General features: G+C 36.7%; 2 protein-coding genes across 4 annotated transcripts in view; both read right to left on the bottom strand.

The window, feature by feature from the left end:
* Positions 1–723: 723 nt before the first annotated feature.
* Positions 724–3,975, bottom strand: otos2 (otospiralin 2). The gene is made up of 4 exons (XM_066707560.1): positions 3,741–3,975; positions 3,506–3,635; positions 1,351–1,377; positions 724–1,164 (listed from the first exon to the last, which is right to left on the bottom strand). Exons 2-4 carry the CDS (start codon positions 3,567–3,569, stop codon positions 983–985), a joined length of 273 nt encoding a protein of 90 aa, XP_066563657.1. The 5' UTR covers positions 3,570–3,635; positions 3,741–3,975; the 3' UTR covers positions 724–982.
* Positions 3,976–6,215: 2,240 nt separating this feature from the next.
* LOC136750957 (cytoplasmic protein NCK2) overlaps positions 6,216–22,547 on the bottom strand; it is a 74,639-nt gene continuing 58,307 nt past the window's right edge. For all 3 annotated transcript variants that reach the window (XM_066706147.1, XM_066706149.1, XM_066706148.1), the window contains exons 3-4: positions 11,248–11,969; positions 6,216–7,683 (exon numbers count right to left, since the gene is read on the bottom strand). In XM_066706147.1, the coding sequence (XP_066562244.1) occupies positions 7,489–7,683; positions 11,248–11,969 (917 nt within the window). In that variant the 3' untranslated portion in view covers positions 6,216–7,488. The remainder of the gene's footprint in view (positions 7,684–11,247; positions 11,970–22,547) is intronic.

Genomic DNA, 22,547 nt, shown 5'->3' with positions numbered 1-22,547 from the left:
GATAGATTCTGCACTCTCCCAGATAAATACCCCCACACGTGCATATTGTGCTTTAGGAGAGGGGATGTATGAGTTCATTTCAAAATTGATCCTGTGACTCTTTGCTTTTTTAATTGATTAACATGATTAAACAACATCAATGTGGGCTGACATTTGCATGCTGGGTCTAGTGTATTCAGTAATCCCTACCTTCCTTATACTATTACAAATCCCAGTTTTAAATACAACCAACCATAAAGCCAATTTTAGAACATAATTAAAACAGTGAAGACTTACTATTATTTTCCATTTCAAGTATTCCAAAGTTTCAGCAATGACATTTAAGAAAAACATGCTATGACAGTCTGATCTACTAGCACACCATGTTGCAGTGGAATTAACAGTGTACTGTACTGTATACGAGACACTTTTCATAGGCATAATAGCAATGTATAAATATACCATAAACAAAATACCATGTATAAATTATGAAGTAACTTAATAATTTACCCACTTGCTTATATAGACCAAGTTCACTTGACAGTAATGGAAATCTATATGCAGATATTGATTCTGAAATGATGTTTATAGAACATTTATTTGATCATATTGAAATTCCTGGTTTTGTGTGCATCAATTTTTATGATTGAATAGCTCAGACTTCAGACTAACAAACCCATTGCACATGGTTCATTCATACCTCATACTTGAAGGACTTCAAAAGGACTTCAAAAGCACAAAACACCAAATTAAGTACATTTTATTGAGCATCAAAAACTGCTGTGAATATCCCAAAGACAAATAATGTGGGAAACTGTTTTAGCATGTAATTCACAAACATTGAGTATTTAGTCTTTTCTACTAAATCAGTCGCAGTACACGAGAATCGTCGGTTTGAGAATCCTTGGTATCTGAGGAAGAGCCTGTAAGGGAACTGGGGGTGTGCAGGGTTAAATCTTCGAGTTGTTTTCCACACGTGGTCACAGATGTTTTTGCACTTAATTCACTCCTCAGGTTCAGGGGTGTCATAGCCTAGCCTGGAGGCTGAGGGGAAATGAGCCCAGAAGGTTCTGGCGAGCTCATCAATCCTCTCATAGCCGCCATGGGCACGCAGGTTCTCCACCCAGCCAAAGAAATCAGAGGCACTGTAACCCCAGTTTGGCATGCTGCGCTTTTCCCGGGCTTCTGTTAGGACAAAAACAGAATAAATCACATTTACCTTATTTATTCAAGAGCCACAGAGAACTGCCTAAGTTACGATCAAATGAATGTCTGGTCAGTCAGAGTTTTCTATTTTTTGCAGTCAATGCTATTTGAAAGCTACATTGTCACATAAATCACTGCCAATATAATTCTTATAAAAACACTCACCTTTGTCTTCTGTCTTTGCTTCTGCTTCTAAATTTAGAAAAGGGGGAAATTAAAACATCAGTTTTTACAGCATATGGTTATGAAGTAACGATTTTAATTTAATTTTAAATCTAAAGATGCAAAGATTTTATTTTGAGGTACTGATCTACTAGTAGGGCAACCTGCTGAGAAAAGCTATGATTTCCCCGGGGGGGTGGATTGTTTTCCTGCATATTGCTGCAATTGAATCACAGTCTAAAGACTCCGATTTAGATTCAGGTGGCCAGAGTCTTATTTATTCATTTACTTTTTATAAATCTGTCATATAGAAATAACATGAATGAATACCATCTTTTCAAAATAATAATTTGGATCATATGATAAATGTTAAAATAGTATTGGTGAATAGGCAGATACTATATCAAGGAGAATGTGACACCCTTCTGATACATTTCTGTGCAATTTTTTGGTCCAGTACTATCTGATTCTCAAATGGCCAACTAAACTGAGATATTTGACAACATTTTTAATTAAATGTGTAAATAAAGACACGATACGTATATTGGGCTTAGTTTTTTTTTAGTTTAAAACACAGTCATGTAATGTACCACAGTTGGAAATTTGGAAAAAGTCCTAGTGTTTTTAAATCCTAGACCACATTGGGCATGATCATTTTGTCAGTCAAACATAATTAATTTGATTAAAAAAGATGTGAATGCAAAATAGAGTGAAGACTGCTAAAACATTTGTAGATTTACAAAATAAAAAACTAGATCCATGACACAGTAGTTTGACTGAGGTGAAAACGAACTGATTTAGTCCAGTTTGAGCTGACATTGCTCTTTGTAGTGTCACAACAGCCTCTCATCAGTCAGGCTTGTTCAAACATAAAGACTCAATCTGCTAAACACATTTCTAATAAAAACAATGGTTATGTCAGTAAGACATGAAGATCCAGCAGTGTCCACCCATCTCAATACCAGTTCAGATGTTTTTACACCTGATAACCCTAATTAAGGCACATGGTTTATCTACTGAAGCCATGTTTGTGGAGCTCCTCTCTAAACATATAAAGTGCATAGTCTTAACATTAGGTCACATTAGGTGTCCCTAGTATGTTTTATGTGGTGAATGTCCAACAGTTCTTATCTAATCTCACAAACTCCACCAAATATATTTTATGACAATTTAAACAGGTACACAGCAACTGCTAGGACTCAAATCTAATATTTGGGAGTATATTGTTTGCCCCTCCTGCCATTCTTAAAAGAAGAAGTCGGACTAATGATGCCTTCAGGTTTTCAAACTGCTTTTTAAGTATTTGAGCGAGATCAGTTTAAAGCAATGAAATTAACAAGAATGAGAGTGAGAGTCTTTGTGTGTGTGTGTGTGTGTGTGTGTGTGTGTGTGTGTGTGTGTGTGTGTGTGTGTGTGTGAAGTAAGTGTTGACATAGTGGCACTTCTGATAATCAGCCCGCCGTGGCGTTTTATTTTTATTCGGTTTTTTTAAAGCAGCAGCTTGTCTCACGCCACGACTCAATCATGTTTTGTTGGAGGACATTCATGTAGCAGCTGCAGCATCCCGCCACATGCCTGCAGACACACTGTCATCCCAAAAAAGATACATGCTTCTATCTCATAACCTTAGGATTTCCGACAGCAGCCTACTGTAACCAAGACAAGGACATTTAAACTTCAGTGAAAAACAATGAAGAGACGATTTGGAACCCAGATTGTAGTTTTGACTAGTTAGTTTGCGTATTATTCAATTTGATTTTAAAATAAGGAACTATACTATGCCGAAGCAAGAGACAGTTCAGATTTCACAATTGCAGTAAGTCTACCCATGGTTGTAGAGAAAGCTACTGTCCCACACTGAACACGATTCCAAGGATTTATTTCCACATTGGTAAAGCAGGTCTGTTCCTTTTTCTCTTATATTTAATTCAAAGAACTTATCTGATGAATGGATTTGCTCCTATTATCTCTAGGAAAGTAATTACAGACAACATCAGTATCATGCAAGGTGTGATTACTAAACGCATCCCTCAAGGATATCAGGGAGACACAGGTAGACGGCAAACTAGCAATTTTATCTCCCCTTTAATGTCTCTTTCCCCCAGCTGAGGATTATCTTCTTCAACCTAATTAGTGTGCAAGTAAATAGTTCACATACCTATTAGAGATAAGAGGCCGAGGAGGACAGTGCAGACCAGCAGGAAGACACGCAGGCGACTCATGATTTCCCAAAGGCTTGTGCCGAAGTAACAATCCTAACTGAAATTAATTTGGTTTCCTCAAAGGATCTTCGAAAAAGGAAACAAAAAGGAAAGCGAGATGACATGAGGTTTAAGACTGAAACTTGATGGTATGCATGTAATATTGTTTTTTGTTTTAATGGTCTACTATACCTGTTGGAGGCTCCTTCTTCGTCCAAGAGGTTGGAAACTCTAATCCCTCCAGTGAGAAGCTAACAGCAGTATCATATCTATTTACTTTTCTCAGGCTTACTCCATATGTAATAATTTGCTGCCCCTTTTCCTAGCGCATCTTGAGTTCTAGCACCGGAGTGGGCAAAACAAATATTCAAAAAACAGAATCAAAGGCAAAGGCAATGTAACAAATGGCTATTTTCATCATTTCAGCTAAACTCACTTTAGGATTTAGCTGTAGAGGATCACTGGGAGTTAAACCTTGAATAATATGAGCCTCCCAGTTACATCTGGAAGCATTAATGCAGAGTTTCACACTGATTTATGCCAAGTAAGTGGCATTTAAATATATATAACAGCAATTTTACATTAGTCAGATTTCTTTAACTCTTCTAGCACTGAAATAATAAAATAAACCTACAGCAATATGATTCTAAATTGAAAATGTAAATGTCTTATACCTGAAGACTTTGCAGAGTAATATCCATATCCAAATGGTTAGTGTTGACTATAAATAAGAGTCATTAACGCGGTAGCTTTTTTTAACAGTAAGATTCATTATTATTACATATTGGCAAGCAATTCCGATATAAAGTAGCATCAAACAGTAAAGTAAATCCAAAGTAATTAAGATGATTTAATTAATGGTGAAAACACAAATACAGGGACACTTATAGGAAATCCTGCACTGTGACATCCTATAAATCCTAGTTTTACGATTTACATTATACACCTTTAAAAACGTCATATTCTTTAACTTCAGTATGCAAGCTTTTAACCTGTTTGAGACCACAGGATGCACCATTTATGCAATTGTCTGTTAAAGACAGAGCAACTTGAATTAACAGAAGGATCACCTAGAAAATTAACTGAAATCCTCCAGAGAACTGGAATCTATTCGTAAGCAATTGGCTTATTATCCAATGCAAAAGGAAATTAAATCAGGATACCGCTTAGTGGCTCTTTACTTCAGTTATTCCCTTGGAACTGTTAACCCACGATGAACACAAACAGAAAAGCTGGTAGCTATGCAAACAAAGGTGACAAAGGCAAAATGATGAATACATTATTAATCTTTTTGTAATGATCACTAAACTTGGAAGAAAGTAAAAGCAGTAAATGCCCTGCTCTAATTTAAACTCATTTTAAACTAACTAATTGTGCCTAATTTAAACCCCATTGCAATGTTATCTTACAATATTTTGAGAAGAAAGGTTTGCAGGAAATTGCAAGCATAAGAAAACCACTGCTCCATTATCGTTCAATGTTTTTATGCATTAATGCTTCATACTTTTATGCTATACAATCTCATCCACATTAACTTACCATGACGTTTCCTTTCTTACTTGCATTTCAAATACATTTAGCATGTTGACCTCCAGTATAGGTAAACTGATAAATCACACAAAAATTACACATAGGGAGAGTGTGATAGATTGAAAGGTCAACATCAGATGAAGAACTAGATCGATGGGTATGCACAGTGCAATATTTCCTATGATAATACAAACATGATACATTTCAGAAGTGCAGTGAAAGAATAAGTGATCCTGAAATTCTTTACAGTACCGAGATTGGTCTGAGAATAAATGTTTTAGGTAGCCATGGTGAGAAACAGAGTTTTAAGCCTCAGAGAAACCACATTCTTCGAAGTGTTTATGGCTTTAAAACATATGACCAGTTTTCAGGCAATGAATGGGATTTTGAGCCTTTCACCTATCTGTCTGCTGACACAGTTTTTCACATGCCTTTACCAGCTGACATCCTCAGAGGCCCAGATTCCCACACACGGCTGGGTTATCTCAAATGCCACAGACCTCAACTGATTTCGGAAAAGGATTTTGGCCTATGGCTCTTTAATAATACTTTAGTTCACAACTGAGGCTTTGCCATTTTGCTGTGTATGTATATATAGGTGGTTGCCAAATGCCACCAGAATAGTCATCATATTACATGCGTCTAAGTACAATTGCTTTTGCTTATTTGAATTCTACAGACAAAAAAAATGGTATTGATATGCTGGTATTTACTATATATGTGTGTGTGTTTGTGTTTGCATGCAGATGGCTTGTTTTCAATTTGCTTGCAGTATGAGCGCCATCTACTGAGAGAAAGGGAGATAACATGCTTAAAGGGCAAATTGTTCTCTTTTCTAATTACACACATACATTTATAAATCTCAGCCTCAAGCAAACATATTTCTATTCCCATATTTGTCCTAATTTATTAACAGTAAAAGTACATTATTACCTTATTACATCTGGAAAGATTTGCATATATATTTGCAAAGATGATCCCGAAACTACAAACTACAAAAAGAAGCTTGGGAAGCTGAATGCTGGGAATACCAAGAAGAGAACAAAAAAGTATTTGACATCGTTATAGGAGTTAAATTGTTAAAATGGCAAAATGGTTGCAATGGCTGGACACACTTCAAGAAGAATAGACTAAAGGTGGTATTTTGCAAAACTTTTAATCGAACAAAAGTATTTCAATTTTCAACACACTGTCATAAGTACAGTACATTGTTCTTGATCTAAACGATTTATATATGCACCTTTTTTAAATATACATACAGTGGAAATAATTAAATAACGATGCTCAATAACATTCAGACATATTATACCTTTTTTCTTTTTTTTGTTAAACAGCTGAAAAATCTTATGATCAATAGACTTTCATTGGTAAACAAACAGACATTTCCAAGGTAAATAATAACAAAAATGATACGTTTTTATGAATCGTATGAATTAGTGTTCACAATCAGCTACAGGTACATGTTACTCTGAGAATTAAATACATAATATTGTCTTTAATTGAAACGAGCAGTAGGGCAAAAGAGACGAGCAGTATGTGGTGGCACATTTGGTTTGTACATCAACAAACATTCAACTCCCAACTCGGCTTGAGTTGTTTTCTTTCCTAAATGTCTACGAGAGATCCCTCTCTCTCTTACAAATCACTTTTCTTCTCAACTGATCAATAAGTAAATTCTCCCTACAATCTTTCTGTGTATGAAAGCAGTTCTATCATAACTTTGGACTGTAATACATGTGTACTGGTCACTGGTATCAGAGTGCTTCGAGACCCTAGGAGATATTTGCAACTGCCTGTGAAGCAAAAGCTACAGAATTCACAGCAACAACTGCTACGCCTATAGATTTTCTTTTTGATTCGTTGCAGTGCAGTCAGTGCCACACGATGGATTCTAAGGAGATCTGCTTGCGTGAGAGCAAATTGAAATTGATTAACACTGTCTTATTGTAATTGGAAAGGACTCCTCCCTGTTTTCGTAGTACTTCCAAACCAAGTAAAACATCTACAGTGAGGGAGCTTTCAGCCAAGGCATAAAGCGAGTGCTTAAAATGGTCACTTAGTGAAGACTTCATTTTTTCTTCCAACCTTAGGAAAGGTTAAATGAGTTCAAAAGAACTAAAAGACAACAGGCATACAAACAATAAAAAAAGGACAAAAACAGCCACCAACAGAGCTAAATAAATCCATACGAGCCCCACAGTTCATTTATTTTTTTCATGTTTGTACATTTTTTTTCTGACTGGTTGTTTATTGGTTTAAATAATAATAATAATAATAATAATAATAATAATAATAATAAAAAAAAACTGAATTAAAGTGTTTAGAAATGGCTCTGCTCTGTAAAAGTGAAAGTCCAAAACTAAGGCTTCTAGTTGTGATAGGTCTGCCGTAGGCCACTCCAGAGCCGGGGTCACTGCAGAGGTTTGATCAGGTATAGTTTTTCTCCGTGCTCGCTGGTGAAGATGGGAGCTTTTTTGTAGTGTTCAACCAGCTCGTCCATGGTGCTAAAGCGCCGCTGGCCAATGCAGTAAACTCCTTCTGCCAGCTGCACCTTGAAATGCTTGTTCTTTCCTGACGCTTTCAGCGACACAGAGAAATCGCTAGGCTGCGGAGGTGAAAACACAAATTACAAAGAGATGTAAGATATGAACCTGAAAGTTAAAACCTTAAAATCACAGGTCCCTGCAAATTATGCCCTCTAGTGGTGCAAACAATTGTTTGTTAGACGTGTTATAAACACCTTGTCAACACAGAATGAAGACGTGATACAAAGTGAAATGTATGTGCGCCATCTAGTGCAAAAACCTTAGACAAATAATTTTGACAGAACAACACAGCTGAAGCTGGAAGATGCTATTATTCGACTACTAGTACCAAGTACTGGAGCAAAAAGAATAGCCTGACAGTGAGATGCTGAATTCATAGTTCATAACTGGTATTTAAAATTTGCAAATTTCATAGATCACCACCCAGTCTTTACAGTTTTGTTCAGGCTGAATCACGGTTCGACAGACTTCAATTGTATAAATCTATCTAGTCCATTATTGCCATTAACCCTTTTGTGTCCATCATTAAGCCTGGGGTTACAGACAACTCTCTGTTTTGTTCCCTGCGAGAAAAAGTGTGTCATTGCTTTCTGTCCTGTGTGAGACTGACTCCGATTGAGGGTCTGGGTTGATTTATTTTGGGTTTTCAATATAGAAGGACGAAGCAAACTACTATTCAGCTGGTCAAGTTTACTTTTGCAATTTGAAAAAACAGATTTATTTATTTTTTTATCCTATTCTATGTGCATATTTTCAGAATGATAGTGCTATCAAAAAATCAGAATAGAGTTTCAATTCTCAAGAGAAATGCAGGATTTTGACAGGTTTGAGCTGATGTGGTGTGTACAGAGTGTTGTGTGAAGTAGTGATGCATCTATGGCAGAGTTTACTTGTGTTTTGACCTTCCTTGAGACAATAAGCTCGAAATTACCCTCTCACTCTCGGGGTTTACATGGTTTTAGTTTATTGCACTCGAGAAGAGCTGCTGTTTACCCTGCGTCATGCAAATTAAGGGCAAAGAAGTGAATTAATATGTAAATTACCTCTACATACAGTGCTGTTCTTGCAGGGAAAAATGGTTTACACGCACAAGAACACGAGACACTGTGGTCTGTGCATTGTATCGTTTAATAGTTTGTTTGACTGATCTTACCCGAGGGTCACATCACTGATGGAGTTAGCAAGCCGTGAATAGAAGTATTTTAGAAAGTTAGGATTACAACACGATGTTCACTGCTCAATACTGTACAACAGAACACAACAATATAGAGAGCATATGATAACAGGAAACAATAAAAAATAAAAACTGCTTTCTGCCATTAACCTGACATACACCATTGCTAACCATGAAACCATCAGCACCTACATTTACCTTAAAACCCCCAATAAATTGACCAGTTATCAATTTGGTCATTTAAGGATAAATACGATTTTCTCAATAGCACTTACAAGTGAAATGTGGGTTTACGTGTGGAAATGGGCATGTTTTTCCTGCGTTTTCCTCATTTTTACATCATTTACTCGAGCATTTGGGATTGACCCTGTCCTCTAGAGCCGTTTTTCGGGAGTTAAAAACAATGAACGTAAACTCCCCCTATGATATAATTTCCTTTATTCTTTGCTTTGCTTGTATACAGTCAGCAGTATGTGGCAGGCGGGGGATAGGAGGGCTTTGAAAGGTTTAATTGTTAGTGTGTCTCATTGAATTTGAGTGTAGCGGGTGGGGGGGAGCTTTTTAAGTTTTTATTTATCTATATGGTACATTTTCAATCTATTTGTCTGTGTGTCTAACATCAGAAAGATAACAAAGATAATCTTAGTTAATCCAACTAATCATTTTGTTGGAAATGACAGCACTAACATTTATTTTTTGCAGAGTTGCATTTATAGCAGCAATTCCCTCTCTAGCCTGCAGAGGGCGACATCTTGTCACAAGTAAGTGGTCCACGTTTTGCTGGAAACATTTTGTTCTATTCCACTGCCTGCTAAAGGGGAAAGGGTTTTCAACTAGCAATTTCCAACACTGTCCTAGTTTTTAAATCTCATTTGAAAGCTTATCTCTCCAAACAGGACCAGTGAAATAACCTCTGCTGGCTGGCTAGCATTAAATTGGCCTGCTGTACCCGGCTCCTGTGCGCACAGTAGGTCAAATCAGGGTCATTTTCTACTGGCATCTCAATTTATGAGACATCTCAATCTAGTGTTGTGTGAATCGATTATGTGTTTTGTTGAGTGCTGGATGCGTTGTCAGTTTTGCCTTTTGATTATTTGAACCTTTAAGAACAACAATATCAGAGCAAGGTCCCCTGAAGGATAATTGGTATGTTTTCTACCGATTTGCCCTCCTGGTTTAGGTGCATGTGTGTCTGAACGGAAGAATATAATAGCATGTAGAAAGAATCTAGACTGAGGTTATTTTTATGTCATTGGGAGAGAAATTAGATTTGGTCAGATTTGTTTTTATTTCTTGGCTGCTTGGTTGGATTCTGGATTCTAGAGCAACAGACACTGAGCAAACATCAATTCTACTGTAGGGCATATTAGTTCTCATCCACCATTTAAAAACATGTTTAATTCATGTTAGTTACACTTCCTGCTGAAATCTATTAGCAAGTTTACATGGGGCTTGGACCTGCTCTATTGCCATGCACACAATACTGAAAGGGCCAGTTAAATATAATGCACTAATGAATTATGAACCAGGAAAATTCAGCACGTGTGAGTGTGTGTGTGTGTGTGAGAGTGTATGCGTGCATGCATGCGTGTGTGCGTGCGTGTGTGCGTTGGGGGGCAGAGTGGAGTGCTATAACATTTATCATAAATTCAGGTCTGGCAACTGCTGGTTGCCATGCAGTTCTCTTTCTCGGTTTGCCGTGTAAATGTTTTGCATGCTCACAATATGGTCAATCTTGTGATCCCAGTTAAGTGGCCTCAAGCATAACCTTCAACAGATGTGAATTAAAACCATTTCATTCATGTGACCTGCATAACTATTCTGGGACTGGCTTGAGCATGAACAACAGAAAATGATATATAGGAAGGAATCATGGCATTTTAATTATGACATGGTCATGTAACTCAAACTGCATGTATGTGAAACAATCTAAGAGGCCTATTTATTAAGTTTGTACTGCATTCAGAAAAGTTGCTTAATCGTGTGACTTGTGACATGTTGATTTTTGTGCCATGCTTAAGGAGAATTATATATTATTCTCTACAAGCAGAGAATTGACACTTTACCCCTGACTTCACTGCAGTATGCTCTCCATTCGCCTTTCCACCTAAGGCAATGGTACTCAGACCTTGGTGGTTCAGGAGACAAATTAGAGATCACCATTACCCAAAAGAGCTACAGTAGTGCATGGTTTCATTAATTACAGTAATGTATATTAATATTTATATAGTATAATAGGATTTTTTATTATGTATATTAGCAGGCCTGTTGGAAGTACATGTGGGGAAATTTACATTTCAAACTTTACATTGCTTTACAGGGCTGCTAATTGAATTTCACATTCAGGGTTATTAATAATGAGCTGCCACAGACATGTTAAAAAGACTCCTGGAACTCGGGAGCCTCAGTCTGAGCATCACTGCCCTGTGGGCTCAGGAGCAGCACTTACCGATGATTCGCTGTCTCTGACCAGAAAGTCTCCCTCCACGCCTCGTTCGTTGAGGGCACACTCGGCCTGGTGCCGCGTGATGTTGCCGTAGTACCAATCCTTCCCCGCGAACTTGCCCGTGGGGGAGGGTCCGGTGTAGCTTATCTGAGGGGAGTGGGAACTGCTGGAGGCCAAGCCATCGCTGAAGATGACCACATAGTTTTTGGGCACCAGGCCCACCTGTCCCCTGGAGTTTTTACATTTCCACCACTCCGGGTCGTTCTCAGGCTTCTCCACCACCTCCATGGTCTCTCCCTTCTCAAAGTTCAGCTCCTCCTCGGTGACTGAGCTGAAGGGGTACAGTGTCTGGACAATGTGGAGGACCTTGGTGCTCTGGCCGTTGCTGACAGAGGCTCCTTGTCGGGAGGAGTGGAAACTAGGCGAGTCAGCGGAGGCCTCCTCCCCCTCCTCCACAACGTAGTTTGAGGGGAACCAGCCCACCTGCCCCGAGTAGCCGCCCCTCCACCACCCGTCGCTGCACTTCTCCATCACTGTCACGCGGGTGCCCTTCACCAGCGTCAGCTCGTCTTCGCGCTCTGCCACGTAGGCAAACTTGACGTAGGCGGGGATGCTGAGGTCGTAAATTCGGTCGGCGCTGCTGCCGTTGGACGGATACTCAGCGTCTGTGCTGGGGGTGGGCGAGGCATCGCGGGTGCTTGTCTTCCTCTTCGTCTTGCCCAGGCCTGTCCAAGGACACAGAAGGACAACCCAAGAGCATTAAAACCAGGGTCTTTCCAAGAACTCTGGAACAACATCAACTTAATTCCTATAACAGTAACGGAAATAATAAAAAAAAATACATATATTGTTTATATCTGGGGTTGCTTTAGTTGTTTGTCTACAGATGCTTCGGTAATGAAGTAGACCTGAAACATGTTCATCAGGTTTTATACAGGACTTTATGAGAAAGTGCAAAATGTGATCAAATGCTTCATGTATAAACAGAAAATTACAATGGTGTTAAAGAGTTAAAGCATAGTATTTCATTCATCTACTTTGTAAAATATCCAATATCATCTTTAAGTAGACTTTTCAGCAGCCATTGTTGTACGACCATTTTGCTAGCATGGCAAATACACTCAAACCAAACAATAACTGAGCATCTCACAGAACTCACATAACAGACTTTATTTGCCCCACTGACTTTGAATGCACAGATTTGGCTACTTGATCATTTATAACTGCTGCCTGCAAGAAGAGAGGCAACTGTCACTTCCCATCAGTGTATCTGTTCAACGTTCTTTCCAACACTGGAAACATCTTCTATTTCGCAGCAGGCGAGGAAGAGGAATGCTTAAAGGTCACCAAAAATGAACAAGAAGAGATCAAGTATTGCCTGCAGTGAAAACAGCACATAATAAGACCTACTCCTTACCTTACCTGTCCTTTAAGGATGACTAAGTGCCTTCAGCAGTCTGACACGGAATACATGGGCAAACCATTATTTAGACATATTTTGCATACTGTAAGACCTTCATGGGGACATGATCGTACCAATAAACAATAATGAATGCAACTCTAAGAAATAATTCAAATGGTATTTTTCAGCCATAGTCTAACCATGCAAGCTACAACAATGAGGTCCTGAAGGAATGAGTGAATTGGCTACATCGTAGGCAGGGGATGAAGGTGCTGACCTCATTTTCTTTCTTTGACTAGAAGGATGCTGATTTTGGGATCTAAACTGCCTACATCTCCCCTTAACCAAAACAAATTAAACTGCAGGTGTCTGTAGTAAGCAAAACACAGAAAACAATTATGTTATCCCTGATTCACTTATTGAATTGAAGCTGTAAGTTTGTTCTTAAAAACAAACACCCTGGCGCAGTCAAGTGCCTTTCTTTTGACACAGAAAAACACCCAAGAATTTACCTCATTATTATTCGATAAGAGGGGATTATAGGTCAATTTTTTTTTTCAGACATTTAAAGTTCTTTATTTAAGAAGGTTGTGAAAAAATATAGAACAGTATTGAATGCTGCGACCCTGAGAATGAGGCAGGAGATTTATTTATTTTTTCTAGGGAGAAAAAAGTTTTTTGTTTGGTCTGTCAACATCTTCAAAGTTCAAGCCCACATACAGAAAAAGATGGTGCTATATATAGTTTCCTTTAGATTCTAATAAAATATGGCTTGCAGAAAGTCAGAATGACAGCTAGAATGGGATTTTTTTGCATTTTATGATACCCATACAAGACCAAAGTGAAGTTGTTTGCAGGCATGGCAATTTAATAGCATATTGTAGAAGCACTCACCTTATGCAGAGAACAGTCTGACAGTAGATTTATATTCCACAGAGATAATGAAGATAAATGTCTTTCATATGTATTCATCAGCCACGAGCAACAAGGCAGATTCTTGCAATATCTTAAAAGCAATCATCTCAGCGCATTCTCTGGGTACCCAAAAACACATTCAACTGTAAGATAACAACTCCTTTGTTGAGCAACCTTCACAGCTGTCAGGTTTGGCACATCTTTTCTCCTTATCACGAACAATGAGGTAAGAAAGCTGCTTCGGTGACAAGAACCGTCACAGGCTTGACATGTACAGAGCTTTGCCTACATTTTTGCAGTTCACTTTCAGGGTGAGTTCAGGTGCAATAACTTTTTTGGGGTGTTGTGAAATTCATTCACTGTATTAGTACTACACAGAGGCAGAAACTATTAGGCAGCATCATGATTTTCCAGAGTATGGCCATAAGATGTCCACATATATAGTAAAAAAGTATCTGATTGTCTGCATTTTCTGCACCCTTTTCACATTGAATTTAATCCGATCTTTTTGTGGGTTGTAGTAGTATATAGAGGGGGTCTGAGACAAAAAAATACACCAAAGATTGCTTGTTTCATTTTATTAGAGTGCAAGGTAATCAAACACACAATCTTCAGGTGTGAGAAAGATATTGTTCCCCCTAGTTGACTCAACCCAATAATAAGGGTCACCTGTTTGTGTACTCTGGTTAACAATCAGGCCTGATGAAATACGTATCAATATTTTGCTTTTTTTGTTCACTCAGGGTACCTTTATCTAATATTAGGTTTTGGTTAAAGATGTAGGAAAAGTTAAGTAAAACACCACGAACACACACAAAACATTCATTTTGGGCTCTTCGCCGCACCCCAAAAATACACCAACACAAAAACACTAAATTGATGGGAGTTTTATCTTTACAGCTTCTCTAGGCTGAATCACTATTCAACAATCTCAAACTATATACTTGGTAAATAAATACCTTAATGAACAATATTTATTACACTTGAAGAATCAGGAAATAACTCCCTTTGACTACAACTTTACACTTCAAGAAATGCTATACCCAGGAAAAACTAAAATGACACTGCATTTGCAGAGTATCCTTTTGGTACAAAATATAATCACTCTAGTGCCAAATCTGTCCCTATAACAGCAATGTACATTTTTCTCCAGGGTGTTAAGACTTGGTTATCTATGTCCCTGTTAATTAGAGTGCATACCAGGCTTTGTTTAAGCAGCTTGTCTGATGGAAAATAGAGAACTCAATGAACCATAGCAGCATGTCCTCAAATTATCGAACAAAGAGGCAATTATCCTTTGCACTTGTTTCACTTAGAAAAATCCTACAAGAATAAGAAAGCATCTTTGCAGAGGATATAATGTTTAGCAAGGGAAATCTCAAGCAGCATATAAAAAATAATGCAGAAGAAACATTAATCAATGTCTACAGCTGACCACAACACTTTACTTGTTAAGAGGATTGAAAAGCCAATAAAGAAGAAACCTATAATTTAAAACATGATGTATTATTTTTAATGATGTGTATATGAATCACAAACTCAGCATAACAATTGTAGTGTATTAGGATTTTATGATGAGATAGAAGTTGCATTCCATCACTTAATGATAATGGGATGTTCATACTGCAAACTTAAAACACATTATGTGTTTTATCCCCTTTCTGTATCTTATTCTTTTATTTTGTAAATGCTTTATTAAGAATGCATTACAGTAAACATGTGCAATGCAGTATAATTTAAATAGTTAATGGTTGAATTGTAGTCTGCCATGTCTGGGTTTCAGGATATCGGACAATTGGTTTTTTTGTTTGTTTGTTTAGTATTTTAACCAAGTTTTTGCAATAATGTAAGTCTTCAGATTGTTTTAAGGTGGTTTCCTCAATACAGCAACACTATGATACTGTGCAAAATGTAGTTAGCTTATGTTACAGTTGAGAGAACCTTATATAGTTCATGGAATATTGAAATTGAAAGTGGCACCCTCTTGTTCACATTTTGCACTGAATGTGAAATTCAAATAACATGACCCTTAGTTTTTTATGATAGTTTTTACTTTAGACTACAAACCCTAAAATTGTCTTCATTTATAGTTCTCATTAGCTTTTTCTTTTTTTTTGTAAAACCATCATTTCAGTGGCAATGACTAGAAAAAGAATCCATAACGCTTACTTATTTTTATTAAGTGAATGCCATTTAGATTCACAAATAACACAGGGGACTATGATTGACAGACTTCAACACATTGGCACATTGTATATAAGATACATTGTAAGTAAGATTAGACAGATCTAGGGAATGTAGGGTCCTCAATTTAAAATGTGTTTCTAGAAACTGGAAATGCTGCAAAGTGAGAGTGAGGAAAAAATATTAATTTATTTTATTTTTATTTATTGTTCTTTTTACAAACCTGCATTGGTACAAATATAGCCTGTTGTCAATTTGTAGAGATTTAGAAAGTCTGAAAACCGAACCATTCGAGTCAAAATACTGAGCCCATGCAGGGGATTCTGGGACTGTCTGAGTTAATAGGCTTTGTTGGGTCATATTAGTAAAACTTTGCTGTGGCTGCACGGCACCGTTATCTTTAGTGGTGATGTAAAACATGAGCCACAAAAAACAAAACACTTTGTTTGGTGCTCAGTAAGAAGCAAGATTGAAGAGATTTGCTTTCTTGTTTTTACTCTACAAGTGAAACTAAATTAGTTTTTTGACCACATCTATGAAAATAAGTTTGTCTCATGAAGGTAACAGATTTTATCACTTCTTCTAAAAGAGCAGGGCCCAGCCAACACAGCAAATTAACTAATCAATAGGAAATTAAATCGGGCCCAACTTATCTTAAAAGGCTTAATTTAAATACCTCTGTGCATTTCCACCCTCTGTAAAATTATTATTCGTACTCACTAGTGACTCCTTAAGCCCCTGAGACAACAGCTAAGCAGCCAAGACAGAAATTCAATGAAACATCAATTTCATGATCGAGAGAACATGAGACAGATTACATTCAAACATAGATGTATTTTTAACTCCTTTTGAGGTGAAACCAAGTTTATCAAGGTTGTTTAGATAATATATTAATATACACCCTGGATAAATGTATTATTTTTTTAAATTTTCTATGTGTATTGCTATTATATTGCTATTTAGCAGTTGCCTTCATCCATTTATTAATAATCACTAACATACAATGTTTAACACAAGACTACAAAGGTAATATCACTATACAATTTAATCTAAACATTACAGTGAATAAAATAAAAGTATCCAATTAAAATGGTGAATTTACACAGATGCATACTAAGGAGGCCTTGAAAGGTTATAAGAGACTGCAGTTCTAATGCTCAAGGAATATAATTTAATAATATAAAACTTTCTAACTTTCGCAAAGATGTAATTTTCAGAACTTAGATTTAACTTCTCCTAAGCATAACAGGCATAATTAAATAATTAATAATTAAATTGATATAACAACAATTAAAAAAAATGTACCTTGGGTAAAACCCAGAATTTGTTTAACCATATACTTTTTTATTATAAAAATGGCTCCAAAACTCAGGATCACATGAACTAAGGTAACAAAATAAATGCCTGAAGTTGATTATTAAGCCACTAGGAAGTCTAAATGCTTGTTCTCGATATCAAAATCATCAATGTATGGTAAATAATTCCATTAAGGACATCCGGTGAAGGTCGGTTATGAAGGCGTGTTGAATTGGCATACTGCATACAAATCAATATTTGAATCTCTTCACAGAAGAATAATTCCATATGTATTTAATATCAAATTTCAAGTGAAGTGTAAGAACATATTTGTTCAGTAGTCCAGAGTGCAGCTCTTCCAGTTGTCATGTTTATTCCTCAGGACAATTACAGTGTAAATAAGGTACTGAAGCTAAGAAATGAAAAATAGGGGCCAGTGGGAGCAAGTTTCCAAGCTTTTACGGCAGAAGAAAGACAAATGGCCAAAAGGAGAGAAATAAAAATACTGAGAGCAAACTGAAAATGCCCAACTTACATGCAGGTCATAGATCTGAGATAAAATCCCCTACTGTTTACACTTTCATCTACCACACTTACAGGTCCTTACCCTTTCAAAAGAAATAAACAAGGTGATTTTTGTAGCTGAGCATAAACTAAGAAAATGTGTCCTTTGATGTAGTAAAGTGACATTTATTCTGCAGGAAACATGGGCTGCCACATTGTTTTTTTCCCCTCTTCAGGCTGTGCATTTATCTTGGAGCTGCCTACAGTATAACGAACGTGTGGTCAAAGAATAACTACCATGCAGTCAGCTGAGGGCAGCATCTGCTTTGATAGAAAGACATTTTGACTTGCAGCAGTTTGTCCCCTGCTGACAAGCTGCAAGGTTTGAGAGGAGCTCTGGGTAATGACACTGGAGCCATTTCTGAAGTAAAAGGAGGCTTTGGTATGCCAATTTAAACATATAATCTGTAGTTTTTCAAATTTCCACAGTAACCAGTGTACAAAAGAAAGGGGACATACTCGGTTTGTTCTTTATTTAATTTTTTTAATGGATTTACATTTCAAGGGCTGTCATTTGAAAGAACGGTGCTGGCAAACATACAGTCGACTTCTAAGTGACTGTTGGCCTCATACAGGGGATGTTTTCAGCATGAGTCCCTGCCAAGTATGCTACCACCTACAGTCTTCAACAGTCAGTCAATTCAGGCGCGAAGAAGGCAACTTATTTATATCCCAGTAGATGGCAACAAGGAAGAGAAACTGGCTGAAAATGTACACATATGAAAATACACACTTATTTTATTTAAGGAGAGATGAGAAAGATAGTTTTAGTCTGTTTCAGATCAAAACCAAAGTTCTGCTCACATAATGAGTATCTAAAACCAGAGGTTTCTTATTATGTAATTCTTTGGATTTTTTGTGGTGTATTTGTATAATACTTGTTTGTAGTTGAACTGAAGCGGGTCTCACATCTAATTTTAATTCATTCGTTTTATGCTTATGTGACAGGAAGGAGTACAAGGTGAATTATTCAGGAACAGTTCTGTTTTTATAAGTCACTTATAGAAACTAGTAAAATCAGTGTGAACAAAGCAGGAAATTTAAAAACGGTTTGCAGGTTTATTTATTTTTTTCGTATGTCTTGAATTAAAAAAACAATTTGGGAATGGGGAGAAAGAAGAAATGTGAAATGAATAGGAACCGTTGGACAGGAATTAATTATGAATTGTGTATTAAGCATTAAAGTCCTTACTTTACTTACTGTGCCTGTAAATGATTTTATTCTGTACAAAAACAACAGCTCAGTGTTTGCATCATGTGTTAACCACTTAAGCTGCATTTGGTGGAGCAGATGAAAAGTCTGATGGCTGTTGTCCAACAGCATTCTGGGAAGAAGGGAGACTGAAACAGAGGATGATGCAAAATGTAACGACATAATGAAAGGACACGCTGAATCAAGTGTATTTGAAAATTAGGAATAAGATGACAGTAAAGCACTTCAAATTGTATTCAATCATTGCATCTGTATATGTGAATGCATGTATGTAAAAATTAATTAATATGTAAACATGATAAACTGTTACACAAATCAATCGTCTACATGATGTATAAATCAGGTATCCAGCTCTGATTTACACACTGCAAATGATAAACTATAAAAGTGAAAAGACCTCGTATAATTTAGAACACAGTAAAAAGGGTGCATCAAAGCTACCACGACTTCGAGAATTTTATTAAACGTACATTAACCCGACTGCCCCAGTAACTGTTCCCTTGACAACAGGAGGCTGAAACTAAAGAGCACCAAAATAAAAGCAATGAACGAAATTGGAAAATTATCCCCCAATATATCTCTGCTTGAACTACTACAGAAGTTAATGTTGAAATACTTTACAGCTTAAATTGGTTTAAAAAGCTGAGGAAATTAAAAAAAACTGGCACCAAATCAAAATACTGTTACTGCAGGAAAATAATCCCATGGCACACATGTGTACAAGCAACATCAAGCCACTGCATTAATATCTATTAGTAGGCTCCTGAGAGACTTTGTTTTGTTTTTTAACTGTGGAAGGAAATGGAACATCTTAAATTGTCTATTAACATACCTGATTTATGAATGTAGCCAATCAATGAAAAAACTCATTAGAAGAAAACCTCTGCTTAAATTATATTTATTTATAGAGAAATGCACACAATGTGAAATAAATGCTTCCCAGGTGGCCAACAGGATTTATTTAGGGCAGTTCAATTAATTGTGTTGCCAAGTTCATTACAATTATGTGCTTATGAAAAGCATGTTTTTTTAGTGTACAGCTGTATGATTTTATTTTAACTTCTTCTGAATCGTTTGGCTTAGACCCATTTTATTATAGCCTAAGAATGGGGGGAGGATATTATCTATAAACATCCACCTGCTTATGCAATTAGTGTACTGGGTTTCTCCTGGAAAATAAAGCTGATATTCTTTTTTAATCACATTTTCCCTCCCAGTGTATTCTTACATTTCAGCTTATCTCAAGAAATGTAAAGAAGGATGCGAAACAGGGTAAAAGGCAGACAGATGCACTATTACGCCATGGGCCGGCAAAGGATTCAGCATGAAGCCCATGTACAAATAAAGCTGATAAAAACACTAACTATTTCTTGAATTATCTGAAATTAACTGGTTTGGATTTTTGTATCTACCAGTACATTTCTGTGTGCATTTGATACTATGGATTTTACAAGAACAACTATGTAATTTTGTATTTTAATTGATTTTTTGTTTTCTTTACAGAAGAATATTCAATCACTGGTTCCCTTACTTCATTGGTAATCAATTAGGATGCTGGACTGCAGTGTTATGCTGTCTTTGTGTTCACATTTAAGATTCTTAATTAGTAGGAAGGAAGAGCAGAAATAGTAGATTGTAATTTGGTGTTAGACGGAGAGTTTGAAAAGCTGCCCAGTGTTTTATTGAACATCGCAGACATGGCCAAAAGACATGGCTCTTGGGGCATCACAGGATAGCAGACAGACAGATCGGCAATGCAACAACAAACGATTCACTGACTCCATCATGACACCACATGGAGGAAACCGGTCATTCATGCTCTTTTTGGTCTTATTTGATTTGGAGTTTGAGGCAGGAATAATATAAAAATATCTGAAAAAGCAACAATGTATGACAGGAACTTATAAATATATGTCTGTTTTAAAGCAATTCCCTAAAACGATGTTTACCATTGAATAATGCAGAATATCTACTTGATCTACTGGATCATTTTTAGTTTGTGACTGAAATTAAAGTACATTGGTCCAATATATATATTACACACACACACACACACACACACACACACACACACACACTTCTGGTACAATGCCATGTGAAGCGTTTTTATTTTGTTTTCTCCAGATCGCTATTTGACTGCTAGCTTGGGTCCAGATCAATACTTTGTTCAATAGGGAACAACGCGTTACTGTTACATGTTGTGCTCAAGGCCAGTAAGGATTCAGGATTATATACAGCAGCCATATTGAATTGGTAACAGAATTTCAATCCGGAAATTAAAAGGTGTTTATATTGGTATGAAGATTTATTTTCAGTCTTGTGGTAAATTGTTTGATAGCACAAAATAAATCAATAACTAAAAATAAATAAAATCCCTACCATCTAAATCATATATACCATTAAAAATAAAACAAGACATAATTTGCTACATTAATGGTTCAATAAAACATGGTAAAAAGGTCCTAGCTCTCTCATCGGTTCTCTAGAGGTCCCAGCTGAACACACTTCAATAAAAATAATAATCTGAAATCTATCATTAGTTGACAAAGTTCCAGCTAAAATAGTGGTTTACTTTTTGGTCAGGCTATACAGTTTCATAACTATTCATCTGGGAATTAGCTGATCTTAATGGAAGAACACAAAATGCAAAAAGAGCAAACCTTCAAACATCAATAAGGTTAATTTAATGGAAGGTCTAACGACAGCCTTCTGCAACTGTAGGTAGCAGCACAGCTGAAATAGCAGGGAAACTGGAAAGGATAAAATCATGTCCGATTTGGCAGGCTTGGCAGGGAAGCCCAGGGGAGGGCAGACATGCCAGGAGTGATTCGTCTCCTACTGACCAGGTGTCCAATGAAGCTAGGTGGAAAAGCTTGGAACTGGCTTTCTTTATTCTAACATGAAATGTCAATGACAGAGGGATGCTGGCTGAGAAAAGGGCAAGATCAAAATATTCACTTCAGCCTTTCAATGTGTTTTCTGGATGCTGTGGTTAATGTGTCGACTGAATTGGACACCGCAAACTATGGAGTGAATACAAATACGTGATTGATAAAAACATTAATAAATTGCAAATATTTGAAAGTAACCATTCATAAATGTGTTTCTGATGTACAACAGAAATTTCAATCTACATTTTCTACCTTTTACAGCTTCTATGAATACTTAAGAGTACTGCAGATAAGAGTCTGACAGTCAAGTTTAAAAGGCAGAGTTATTAAGCAAGTTATTTATTATTCCTGCCAGGGGAAATATTGTATACACTGTTTTTTATGGATTTAAATCTAATCTCTAGGTTAAAGTCACTATGAGGAATGTGTTAGGGATTCAATGAAAACTGTCCTAGTGATATTTTTCTTAGAAAGTAATCATTTACCTGTCTAGATATCAGGTCGGCATCTTGTGCTGATATAAGAGACCTGCAAAATCAAGTTCACTTGAGCTTCGCCAAGACTTAAGTACATAAAGCTAGTTGCTATAGCAATAGACTTTGAGACATGTTATCCAGTTGAATTACACCCTGGTGGACCATTGTATTCTACTTAATTTAATAAATTATACTATATACATTTCTTAAACGGACGTGAGTACACAAAAACAATAATAAAACACAGACAAATGCATGATGGAATAACTAGTACAACCTGAAATACAAACAGTGTACGATAAAAAGTACAATATGAATGAAACGTTAAATACCACAGTTAGTGTACAAACAAAGCTTATTGA

Source organism: Amia ocellicauda, chromosome 6 (genome assembly GCF_036373705.1).
Source record: "Amia ocellicauda isolate fAmiCal2 chromosome 6, fAmiCal2.hap1, whole genome shotgun sequence".
Lineage (NCBI taxonomy): Eukaryota > Metazoa > Chordata > Actinopteri > Amiiformes > Amiidae > Amia > Amia ocellicauda.
This window is presented reverse-complemented; position numbering and strand designations above follow the sequence as displayed.

What these genes read in the sequence shown, in the direction of transcription:
- otos2 (XM_066707560.1), bottom strand. Translation starts at nt 3,569, where the DNA reads ATGAGTCGCCTGCGTGTCTTCCTGCTGGTCTGCACTGTCCTCCTCGGC. An exon ending in CGGCCTCTTATCTCTAATAG is followed by an intron (nt 1,378 to 3,505) that starts GTATGTGAACTA and finishes TTCTAAATTTAG; the next exon opens with AAGCAGAAGCAAAGACAGAA. An exon ending in AGCAAAGACAGAAGACAAAG is followed by an intron (nt 1,165 to 1,350) that starts GTGAGTGTTTTT and finishes TTGTCCTAACAG; the next exon opens with AAGCCCGGGAAAAGCGCAGC.